General features: G+C 42.4%; 1 protein-coding gene across 1 annotated transcript in view; it reads right to left on the minus strand.

Moving 5' to 3' along the window:
- Positions 1–12,687, minus strand: part of kcnh5b (potassium voltage-gated channel, subfamily H (eag-related), member 5b) — a 202,637-nt gene that overhangs the window by 72,009 nt on the left and 117,941 nt on the right. Inside the window, 2 exon segments of the mRNA XM_085767523.1 lie at positions 1,588–1,647; positions 5,207–5,406. Coding sequence (XP_085623649.1) covers positions 1,588–1,647; positions 5,207–5,406 — 260 coding nt within the window.

Raw genomic sequence — 12,687 nt, forward strand, 5'->3', positions numbered from 1 at the left:
TTTAAAGCAGATATCAGTGGCACGGCCGTTTCGGCTAATGCTGTGTTCAAGGCAGGCTTTTGAAACCGTAAGTTACAGCTTCAAGTCACAACTACGACTTGGTAGCGTTCCAGGTAACCCGTAGCTCGTGTTTTTACCGTCCTGTTGTCTGTGAAAGTTCCCTATAACGGCCACTCGTAACTTCCGACCCGTGAACTCGTACCAGATCGAACTGGTATGACTTCACAGGAAGGAAAAACACAAAGTACGAGTTTCCTTGAACACTATTTAGGACTTATATTAACAAAAACATTCCACTGATATCTGCTTTAAGTTTTGGATTTGGAAGAATGTTGGGCTTTTTGTTGAGGTTCAGTTTCTGGGAAGTCTTACAGTACAAACAATATCCTGCCCTCACTGAAAAGCACCGTCATTATCACAAACCAAATATAAAGTCTGCTAGCTTGATGCTAACACATAATGGAAAACATCATAGACGGGCTAATGGAAATTAGCATCGCTATCGTGGTAATTTTAAACCAACAAACCTTATCTGTTACTTTACCATAAACCTGTTTTTTTAGCCATATATATTATTATTATTTTTTTTTTTTATATCTCTTTTAATATCTTGGTTGCCCTATATTTATAAATATCTATATTTATATTTTTTACCAGTCCACCACAGTGTGCACGGCATGTGTGAATGTGTTTGTTTGTATGTACTGCTGCTGTAACTTTGCGAATTTCTCCGTCGTGGGATGAATAAAGGAATACTTGATTTTACTTTAAACATGGCATAAGTAACACATACACTGCAAAAACTCAAAATCTTTCCAAGAATATTTGTCTTATTTCTTGTCAAAATGACTTAAAATAAGACTCATCACCTAAAAATTACTTGTTTTTAGATAATTTTCACTTGTTTCAAACAAATTTTCACTTGAAATGAGTAGAAAAATCTGCCAGTGAAAGCAAGTTTTTTTGTGCTTGTAATAAGGAAGAAAAAGTTGCCCCACTATCAGATTATTTTAAGTGAAAATCTGCTTGAAAGAAGGAAAAAGTGTCTAAAAACAAGCTGCTTTTTAAATGTGATGAGTCTTATTTTAAGTAGAATGAGATTTGTTTTGACTAGAAATAAGACAAATATTCTTGGTAAGATTTTGAGTTTTTGCAGTGTAGAATAATACTGACAGGCAGACATTTTCTCTGCTCTGTGGAAATAATTTCACTTTTTGTTTTTTTCTTTCTTGTTTTGAACGAGAAAAATGACTAAAGCCTGTATCCTAAATGACTTGAAGCTTAAATGTTCGGTGATGTTCTGAGTGTGAGCATAATGCAAAATAGTGGTGAAAGTTGTTGCCCATTGTTTTTTAAATTTACAAAGGGAAGGCAAAGTGTGATGTTATGTATAATAGGTGTATAATGTGTAGTTGTATAATGTGTTCTACTGTATGGTTCATTGATGGGAGGAGGATTCTATATTGGGTTCAGATTCAGACAATTTTTTGGTATCTGAAAGAACCCCAAAAATCAAGATTTGTTACATCCCTAATATTTACATTTGTCTCAGACTAAGTTGCTGAGTGTTAGAGACCAGACACTCACCTTCCTGTTGAGGTGGACACAGATGTCAGCCCGCATGTCCTTGGGACAAATGGATAAGACCTGGAGGACAGAGACACATGAGAGAGAGAGTGACGCTCTGTTTGGCATTTGAAATAAATAAAGACAATAAAAAACCCAACAACAAAGGCTGCAGAGTATGAACTTTTATTTCCCTCTTTGATGAATCACTGCAGCGGCGCGGATTCACCAGTTTCACTGTGGTTTCTGTGACTCTCTGCTGGTCCCTGTGAGTTCACGTCTTATTTCTTAGAGTTAAAAACAAACGTCAGATGATGTAAATCCACCGTCTATCATGTAAAAACCCGGTGAATTTTGCAGCTGTTCCGGGGCTTTTAGCGGAACCACACCGGCTTCATTAGCACATCTAGGACTTCCTGCCACGTCGACTCGGCTTCAGACTTGAAGCTCGGCAGATACAGATTTTAAATCTGTGTGATACAGTTCAGAGCCTCAGAGGAGTTAGTTTAATGGAGCTTGAGTTCAGAATTGAATATTTGCACAATTTCCTGTAGAGTTGCTGCAACACCGTCCTGTCTAGGGCTGGGGATCACTACTGCTCGACTAAATGGATTAAATTCTGATTCACAAGGTCCCGATTCGATTCAATATTGATTAATTTAGAGATGTTTCAGTTTTAAATTTTGCTCAGTTATGAAAGAGATTTGCACAGAACTAATTGCTGCACTCTTTAACCTGACACATTATTAAAAATATTAATGTTTACATTAAAAATTGACCCAAAAGCAGTTACATTAATGCACATATACCGGTATTTAATATGACCCACCACAGAAGTAAACAGTGCCACTCTTCAGTGCAGACATGGGTGATAACTCAAGTTCTGCAATCAATCATTCCAGCAGTGACTGGACATAACAAAATGTAAACAGCAGCATGATCACGTCCACATGTCTAGATCTTAAGAGACTAACAGAGAAAACAGGAAAAAGTATACATTAAAGGGGACATATTATGGATACATCACTTTTTTAGGGCTCTTTAACATATATTTGGGTGTTTGTCTGGCTGTCTGGCCCTGAAAATGTGAGAACAGACAAATAAATCAGTAATTTTCAGGCTCCCGAGGTTGAAATCCATGTGGTTTTACCAGTTGTTCCCTCAGTTGTCTGACAATGATGTCATTAGTTTTCGAATTTGCATGAAACCACCCCTACCTGTGAGTACAGGTACCGATAGAGGGGGCGGAGCCAACAGTGGTTCATTTACATTTAAAGGGACAGGCACTGAAACCAGCCGTTCTGAACAGGGCTGTTTTGAGAGGATGAAAAGAGCTGTGATGTTTGATCCTTGTGGTATTTTGACCGAAGCAGGTCACAGACATGTCTTTAAGACACCTGGGAACTATTTTAATTTGTGCAAAAGAAGCATAATGTGTCTCCTTTAAAGGATCGTAAAGATTTAAAGAATTTTATGAATCGATGTCGGGTCTTTCAAATGAAGATTGATATGAATTTGACCCCAGCCCTAATCCTGTCCATGATGTCCTGACTCCAGCTGCAGTCGACACCTTTTTCTGTCACTTCTCACCTCTCTGATGTTTGCTCTCACCTCGGAGGTTGTATAACACTCCTATTTTTCAACACCCCCCACCCCGATTAGAAATGTGATGATCGCCTTTGTTCCATCTGAACCAACCCAGTCCTCTGACACCTGGTTCCACAAGTCCTGGCTCAGAGAACCAGAACCAGAAACAGATTTTTCTCACTCTCTTGTGTTTTTTTCTGCACCAGCTTTACTGCAGCTTAGCGTCTGCACTTTGTTCGTTTTTAGAAATTCAGGCTTATTTAGCCATTACATTCGTTAAGTCCCTTTTCGAAACAATCGTCTGCCAAAGAGGCTAAACAACTTTAAATTATAATCATTTTGTCCAGCTCATTACACGCACTCTGAAATCCAGCCTAATTAACTGAAGCATTTAGGTAAAACAGAAAACAAAATATTAGCCGGTCTGTCCTGTCTGCAATCCCGCCTTATTAAATATGAACAAAATCGACCGAGGGGAACAAGAAATGATGTGAAAGCCTGTGTACGCTCTCTACACAACGCTTTATTTAAAGCAGAGGATTATTAGCAGAGCTGAGCCTGTGTTTTTTGAGGGTTTTTTCTTTTTGGGTGTGTATTCAGATAAACAGCTGACTGAGAACCGTGTAACCGCTTCCAAAGTGACAAAAAGTACCCACTAATTGGCCCCAGTTCTGACTGCGGGGTATTTATACTGAGGGTGGGCACCACACTCGCCTTATGTCTCCTCGACTGGGTTTAATTATCTCGAGCAAAACTACAAAAATAGGATTGATCAGGGAGAGGCGTGTGATGCTGAAACTGAAACATGGAGAAAAAAAAACAGGGAATTATTAATATGATGTGAAATTGATGAGTCGGTGCTGAGGTTCTCACAGCTGCTGACTCATGACAGCAGTTTTATGATTGGTCAGTTTCACTAGTCAGCAAAAAAAAACCTGACACCTGCACTGAGAGAGGAGCTGCTCTCATAATGGGAGAGACGCAACACGACAATAAACAGAGTCAGAAATCATGCGTTAAAGGGATAGTTCAACATTTTGGCAAATTGGCCCATTGCCATAATCCCCATTCATAGCAGTAGGTTTGTTACCTTTAATTGTCGGTGCAAGCTATTTTTAGAGCGGCGGAGCAGAGCTGCGAGCTGCTCAGAGCTACGCTACGGAGGCTCATGGGATTTCTTGGTCTCCCTCATCAAACTAGGAGGTAAATTCATGCAAAACCGCTGATGCGCGTTGCCTTCAGGGACAGTTTTTCATCAAGCAGTCTCTGTATTTCCCTCTAAAACAACTCTGTCTGGTAACGTTGTGTTATTATCTCATAGTGTGGTGAATGTGCAGCTCACAACTTGTCCACCAGAGCGTTGTGGAGTTGTTGGATTGTGTATTTGATGAGTTTGATGGGGTAAACCAAGAAATCCCATGAGCCTCCGTAGCGTAGCTCTGAGCAGCTCACAGCTCTGCTCCGCCATTCTAAAAATAGCTTGCACTGACAATTAAAGGTAACGAACCTACTGCTATGACTATAGGGATTATGGCAATGGGCCAATTTGCCAAAATGTTGAACTATCCCTTTAAGGCTGCGGGGGGAGAGTTTGATATTTAGATTAACACTGGTAAAAGGAGAAGAAACACAAAGAAAAAGAAGAATAGATGCTGAAGAGAATTGAAGCTGTTTTTTAATGTGTGTTTGCTTTTATTAGCTGCTGCTTGTGTCTCCGCAGCTCAGAGCCGAGAGCTGCAGGTGATGCAGAGCGTCATTAATGGCTTCAGTGCTGCTGTGTGTGAGGTGTGTGTGTGTGTGTGTGTGTGTGTGTGTGTGTGTGTGGTGTGTTTGATCTGATCAGAGCTCCTGTTAAAGTCAGATCTAGATGCTGAAAGATAAATGATAGATGCAGAGCGTGGAGGAGAATAATGAGAGTGTGTTTAATCTTTCAGTCCTTCAGTGGAGACTTGATGTTATTCTTTCATGGGTGGTACTTTTTCCTTTTCTTCCTGGTGTGTTCAATGACCGTGGGACCAAACAGAACTGAATCTGATCAGATCATAGTACGTACCTTCTCGGTGTCGATGCCTTTGGACATGGACCAGGTGGAGACGATGTAGTCCATCACCCGCTCGCTCAGGCCCTTGGGAACCTGGTAGAGCTTCAGGAAGTCGCGCACGTTGTTGAGCATCTCGTGGTAGCGGTTGGTGTTGGCGTACATCTGCTGGAAGATGGTGGTCACGTTTCCAAAGATGGTGGCGTAGAGCAGAGCTGCACAGGAAGACAGAGGAGATACGGTCAGGGCACACACACACACACACACACTGGAGCCATGTCTTAAAGGGATAGTTCAACATTTTGGCAAATAATCCCTATAGTCATAGCAGTATGTTTGTTACCTTTAATTGTCGGTGCAAGCTGTTTTTAGAACGGCGGAGCAGAGCCGTGAACTGGTCAGAGCTACGCTACGGAGGCTAAAGGTATTTCTTGGTTTCCCTCATCAAACTCATCAAATACACAATCCAACAACTCCACAACGCTCTGGTGGACAAGTTGTGACCTGCACATTCACCACGCTATGAACTTTAAAGCCTTTGTGCACAGACCCAGTCCACTGCAAGCCTGCAAGAAGTATGCGACCATGTCATGAATTTCCCTCTAAAACAACTCTGTGTGGTAACGTTGTGTTATTATCTCATAGCGTGGTGAATGTGCAGGTCACAACTTGTCCACCAGAGCGTTTTGGAGTTGTTGGATTGTGTATTTGATGAGTTTGATGAGGCAAACCAAGAAATCCCATGAGCCTCCGTAGTGCAGCTCTGAGCAGCTCACGGCTCTGCTCCGCCGTTCTAAAAACAGCTTGCACCGACAATTAAAGGTAACGAACCTACTGCTATGACTATAGGGATTATGGCAATGGACCAATTTGCCAAAATGTTGAACTATCCCTTTAAAGTTGTGTTTTTCTTTCTCGTTTTTATCCTTTTCATTCTTCTTGTTGCTTTATGAATGCTCCATAAAACACGGTTCATTAAAGCCTTTCATAAATGTGATTATTTTGACAGGAACACACACTCACACACACACACACACACACATACACACACACACACACACACACACACACACACACACACACACACACACACACACACATCCAGCAACCACTTTGTGGAGGCTAATGGGAAGCCAAATAAATAAAGAATAATGAATCTGTGAAAGCACTTTGAGGGAGAGAAGTGAACACAGAGTGATGTCGGTGCAACGACAGTGACGAAGCATCACGGTCCGTCAGAGGCTGTGAGTCATGAGAGTGGACGGGTCGTAGATCTACACTTTAAAATACACAAACAGATGAATAGATAAGAAACCTTCAACACAGTGATTCATCTGAGGGTCTGGGTTTTTCTTTTATTTACGATAAATACTCAACAAACACACACAAACCACCCCCTGCCTGCCCTGCAGCGCTCTGAAATCATCATGACTCTGACAATACGACATCATATTTTTACAATTTTATATTAGTGTCTTCCTCTTCTTCTTCATCTCCACCCACTGTTATAAACATTCTGATGCTGTGCAAGAATTTGTTTGACAGTTGTTTGTTAAAAACACCTTTCAACAACTCTAATCACCTGGGAACGCCCTAGCAAACACCCAGTAACAACCTATTAACCCCTGACTCAGTAGATCAACACAGCTGTTCCACTGCTGGATGTATGTTGTCGTCTTTTTACTACTGTTCACTGTAAAGTCCAAGACACATTTCCCATTGGGACAATAAAGTCTGTCCTATCCTATTGTAACCTAGAAACTCACCTGAACCGCCAAGTAAAGTGAATGCAACAACTAAAAAAAAAACACGTTATTAACTCATTGAGTGCCAGACCTTTTATAAAATGGTCAGTGCCAGGTGCCAGTGTTTTGGGGCATTTTGAGTAATATGTCAAGACCCAGAGAGTATTTTGTACTATGACTCTGAAAACACCAAACAGCTCAAAGGAAAGAGGAGACTCTCTATATAACTAGGGAAAAAAACATTTGTTTGTACCTTGTTCCATTCTTGATTTATCTTAAGTTGAATAGAGCCTGGTTGCACCAAAAAGACCACTTTTTTTCTAGAAAGCTGAGAAAAATGCATTTTTGTGAAAGAGAGTCTCTCAAGGAAAACAGTGATTTATCCGTTTTAATTTTGGCTTCAAAAATATGTAAGACATCTGAACATTTCATTTCACATGTTTTTTTCACCCCCCCCCCCCAAAAAAAAAAGACTAAACAAAAAACAAAACAACAACAACTAAAATACAACAAGTACGAGCAGTTGCTTGCTGCCTCTCCTACGCCCCCCTCCCCCTCCCCCTTCACTCCCTCCCCTGTCCTCTCCTCCTTCTCCTCCCCTCTCCCCTGCTGCATCCCCTCGTCTCTGCAGTAGTGAGGGAGACGTCGTGGCGTCTTCAGCCTCTCTGCTGGACGCGGCCGCGGCAGCGACGCACCGCGCTGATCTCTTGGTTCGTCGTCACGACGTCGGTTTACAGCAACTGGTGAAACTGACTCCGCGATCCTCCTCCGCTTCGGCATTTCGGTGCTGATCATCTAGATGAGTTTACCTTTCCTGCCTCCTCCGATCACTTCATGCTGGAGCTATGCTAATAGCACCGTGGCTAAGCTTCCTCCAGCTCCACGTTACACTTGTTCCAGGCTCTGCCCGTCGTTTTCCTCTAGAAATAGAAACTTTTTCCGACTTTTTTATCTCTGTACCGATCGCACTCGTCTTCTCCTTCCTCTTCACTTCTTGCTCTGATCTACAGTCTCGTTCGTTCTACACATCCCAGAAGCCCCAAAATTACTCACAGTGTGCGCGAGAGCGTCCCCATTTACCAGCCGCAGAAAACTGCATTTGACGTCTATGGACGTCAATGGCACTCAAGCGTTGGATTTTGATTGACGTCCATAGACGTCAATGGCACTCAATGAGTTAAAGGAATAGTTCACCAAAAAATGAAATTCAGCCATTACTGACTCACCCTCATGCTGATGAATACTAGGGCCCGACACAAAAACGTCCATAAAACTACACAAAAACCATTTAATATTCCTCCACACTGCTCGTCCACTGCAATCCAAGTGTCCTGAAGGGAGATAGTCCAGAGTTTACTCTAAACAACGTCTTTTAGGCAAGTCCGGTCACGTCAATCCAGGACTGTTTAGGCTGTAAAAATGTCCTAAATGAGGTAGTTTCCAGTAAACTCTGGACTATCTCCCTTCAGGACACTTGGAATGCAGTGGACGAGCAGTGTGGAGGAATATTAAATGGTTTTTGTGTAGTTTTATGGACGTTTTTGTGTCGGGCCCTATTACTCTATTTTTTTTAAGTATATTTTTGGCGTTTTTGCCTTTATTTGATAGCACATAGTGAGATAGACAGGAAAGGAGGAGACAGAGAGAGGGGGAATGACATGCAGGAAAGGTCTGCCCGATGCGGGATTCGAACCGGGGACGCCTGCGTTGGGGACTGTAGCCTCTACACGGGGCGGCCGCCTTAACCACTGCGCCACGCACCGCCCCTCATATAAAGTTTTGGTTGGACTAGGAGGAATAAAAAACTACTCCGGAGTATTCATCAGCATGAGGGTGAGTCACTAATGACTGAATTTCATTTTTTGGTGAACTATTCCTTTAACCACCTGCTGTAGCAACAGGTCAGTGAGTGGATGATGCAACAAACGACAGATAATTGTACTTTTGTTGATATGAGTTGTTTGTTTTTATTGTAAATCTAACGAGGTGATGGAAACTGTTAATTAACGTCTAAAATATGCAAAATATATTGAAGATGTGTCGAGCGTATCGAGGCATCACGGAGCACCAGTGTTTCCCCCCTTTTGAACTTAAAGTCGTTGTGCGTCGTCGCTGCCGAGCCGAGCTGTCAGCCTCCTCTTTACCCTGCTGCTGCTGCTGCTACTCTACTGTTTCCATAGAGACCTCACTCGAAATAGTTCTCCCTGTACCCCACCACCTCCTCTTCATCCTCATCCTCCCAGCCAATAAAAAAAAAATTACAAAAGAAAAGGAGAGGAAGAAATAACAAGACTTCTGGGTTTGAAAAACGTGGATTGGTGGTGGGAGGTGGAGGGTTCAGGGAGGTGAGAAGAGAAAATGAGAGAGAAGGTGTGGTTGATGTGGGAGAGACGAGACGACTGCGTCTTCCAGATAAAGTGTGTATGTGTATGAGAACGATGAAGAAGAAAGTGTCTCACAGAAGAGACAGAAACAAAAGGAAAAGACAGAACAGAGGTGGTGTGTCTGTCAGCGGCACCGAGGTAAACACTGCTGCTCCGGCTCAGCAAACTTCACTCTGCTGCTTTCCAGGATCATTCCAGGACCTTACCAGGACCCTGTCAGCTGATAAACAAGGACTTTTGCTGCGTTCAAAACAACTCGGAAGTCGGAAAAAAAACGAGCTCCGAGTTTTAAAAAAAAAATGAATTGAACGATGTTGGAAACTCGGCTATCATTTCAGAGCTCCGACTTTCCGACTTGACGTCACAACAACATCAAAACATGGTGGCCCTTGTCTTAAAGGGATACGCCAACATTTTTTTTTTCGTGTCTTGCCTTACTCCCGAGTCCATGACCAGCAGATAGACACCATCCTTTCGACTGTGCGTGCAGTAACAAGGGAGATAGAGCCGTATCGCCCGTAATTAGCTTAGCTCAAACACTGGAAGTGTATAGGTAGTGTTAGCCTGCCTCCACCTAAAGTCATCAGAGAAACTCTTCAGCAACTCTAAACGGAAACCGGCGGGCCGATCTTCGTCTCAGACCTGACAAAACTCTCCGGTAAGGCATCTTGAGCGGTCAAATGCCGCTAACGGGACAAGATCGGTCAAAACGGAGGGTTCAAGCAAAGACGCTTTATTTTGGTTCAATAGCTACATCGAGGGTAGGTTAGCTTCCTGTTTCAAAGTAAAAGCACATATTCTATCGTCATGGTTTTCTGTATGTAAAGGGCAACGGGTGTTTTATTTTGTGAAAGTAACCGGAAGTGCGTTGGTCACAACGGCTAGCTTGAGTAGCGCCAAATTCGTCTGAACAAAATTGTAAACAGCTGGTATTTAGACAAATTAACACCACACTGCTGATCTAAACGGCTACTTTCTCACCTAAACATGTTTGAAATGTGGATAAAGTGATATATTTACAGAGTTTAGAGCTAAAATGAAATCAGCTTCTGACTGCTGATTTCAGCTCGGGTAGGAGGCAGGCTAACACTACCCATACACTTCCAGTGTTTGAGCTAAGCTAATTAAGGGCGATACGGCTCTATCTCCCTTGTTACTGCACGCACAGTCGAAAGGATGGTGTCTATCTGCTGGTCATGGACTCGGGAGTGAGGCAAGACACGAAAAAAAAATGTTGGCGTATCCCTTTAAACAGTTAGAATTTAAAAATTGTAAAAAGTTATTTGTTGAGGTTTTAATGCATATTTTTTGTGTATTATTGCAGTATATAATGAAATACGTTTATATTAAGCTGTGATTGTTGTATTGTGTGAAATTGTGGTCCTCGTATGTAACGGAAATAATGTTTAACTGTTATCTAGGCTATAACGTCTCCTCTCCTCTTCATCTGCCTCCAAAAAAACATAATTTGCTGCGGCATATATTTTTCGTATTCAGCGGTGAGCCACAATGTGCCAAACTTCCTTCGGGTAGCCATGTTTTTTCAGAAATTCCGACCTCCGAGTTGTTTTGAACGCAGCATTTGACTCGACTACTGAGCTGGAACTGAAGCTCTCACCTGCAAACGCTACTGTACACTCCCTAATTGGGCAACTCGGTGGCTCGGCGGTCGGCCACCGTCACCTCTGCTCAAAGTGTGACTGAGCTGAGGTTCCAACTCCAAATCTCCCGGTGTTTGTAGAGAACTTGAAGAGGTTCACTCCTCTTCATCGTCTCAGAGTTGTTTCAGTCTAACGAGTCAAACGTGGAGTTTTTTTTCTGCAGGAGAACAAACTAAAACACACAAACACTTGTATTTCTGCAGAGGTCGGCGGAGTTAAGACGGGAGGAGGATAATTATCAGAAACTGTCAGGTGTGAACCAGGTCCAGAGACGAAACACGACTCACAGAAGAAAACTGAAGAAACTCAAAGTAATGACAGAAAAATGCCACCGAGCAGCAACTTCTACACAACTTTTAGTAGTTTATGTCTTGATGTTGTTGATCCAGTTGAGGTTAGAAAGTTAAATCACTTATTTTCACATCTCAAACAAAAACATGGGTCCTTTTGTGGTTTTGTAAATGTGAAATTTGTCATTTAGGAACGAAAAGAAATCAAAAAAGCATCACAATTGATTGACATTTTGCAGGTAAAGCCAACCAAACCTTGACTACAGAGGTGATAGATCAGATTTATGGGCTGTCTAATGGGTGATTGGATTTTGTGGTTGTGGTACGACGACTTCTGAAATGCTTCATATAGTATATTGACCACCGATTCAACAACAGCGCTCCGGTCTGTGTGAAGGTTTGGAAATATGTAGGACTTTAACTTCTCATTCTCATCTATGTCATTTCTTCAAGATCTTCAAGGAGCCTGTGAGAGATATAAACTGTTTTCTGCCTTGAGAGCTGCTGAAATGACAGTTTTATGACTTACACTCGGTGCATTCTGGGACACAGGGAAGAAAAGGTTTCAACAGAAGAGGCGTCATTTCATATATAGTATATTTTGAATTTTTTTATGTTGGCAGAGACGAAGCAGCAGCAGCAGCAGCTCCTGATCTGGATTCAGATCAGTTGACGCCTCAATCAGATGAGTCACTATAACGCTGCCGTATGAAAGACCTGTAACAGGATCAGTCAACCTGATCCACCAACCAGAACCAACACAACAAAGAGAGAAAGCAACAACCAACGACCTCTGAGCCAAAAAATAAATAAAAACCAGCCACCTCAACCTCAACAAACAAACACAGTCCCACCGGCTTGGCTGCCTCCACACACGAGGGCGTCGTCTGGTTTTCAGCAACAGTGTGACTGATTAGATCCTTAAAGGGATAGTTCAACATTTTGGCAAATTGGCCCATTGCCATAATCCCTATAGTCATAGCAGTAGGTTCGTTACCTTTAATTGTCGGTGCAAGCTGTTTTTAGAACGGCGGAGCAGAGCCGTGAGCTGCTCAGAGCTACGCTACGGAGGCTCATGGGATTTCTTGGTTTCCCTCATCAAACTCATCAGATACACAATCCAACAACTCCACAACGCTCTGGTGGACAAGTTGTGACCTGCACATTCACCACACTATGAGATAATAACACAACGTTACCAGACAGAGTTGTTTTAGAGGGAAATACAGAGACTGCTTGATGAAAAACTGTCCCTGAAGGCAACGCGCATCAGTGGTTTTGCATGTATTTCCCTCTAAAACAAGGTCACAACTTGTCCACCAGAGCGTTGTGGAGTTGTTGGATTGTGTATTTGATGAGTTTGATGAGGGAAACCAAGAAATCCCATGAGCCTCCATAGCGTAGCTCTGAGCAGCT

The sequence above is a fragment of the Trachurus japonicus genome, chromosome 22 (assembly GCF_045865225.1).
Source record: "Trachurus japonicus isolate A0001 chromosome 22, Traja_1.0".
Taxonomy (NCBI): domain Eukaryota; kingdom Metazoa; phylum Chordata; class Actinopteri; order Carangiformes; family Carangidae; genus Trachurus; species Trachurus japonicus.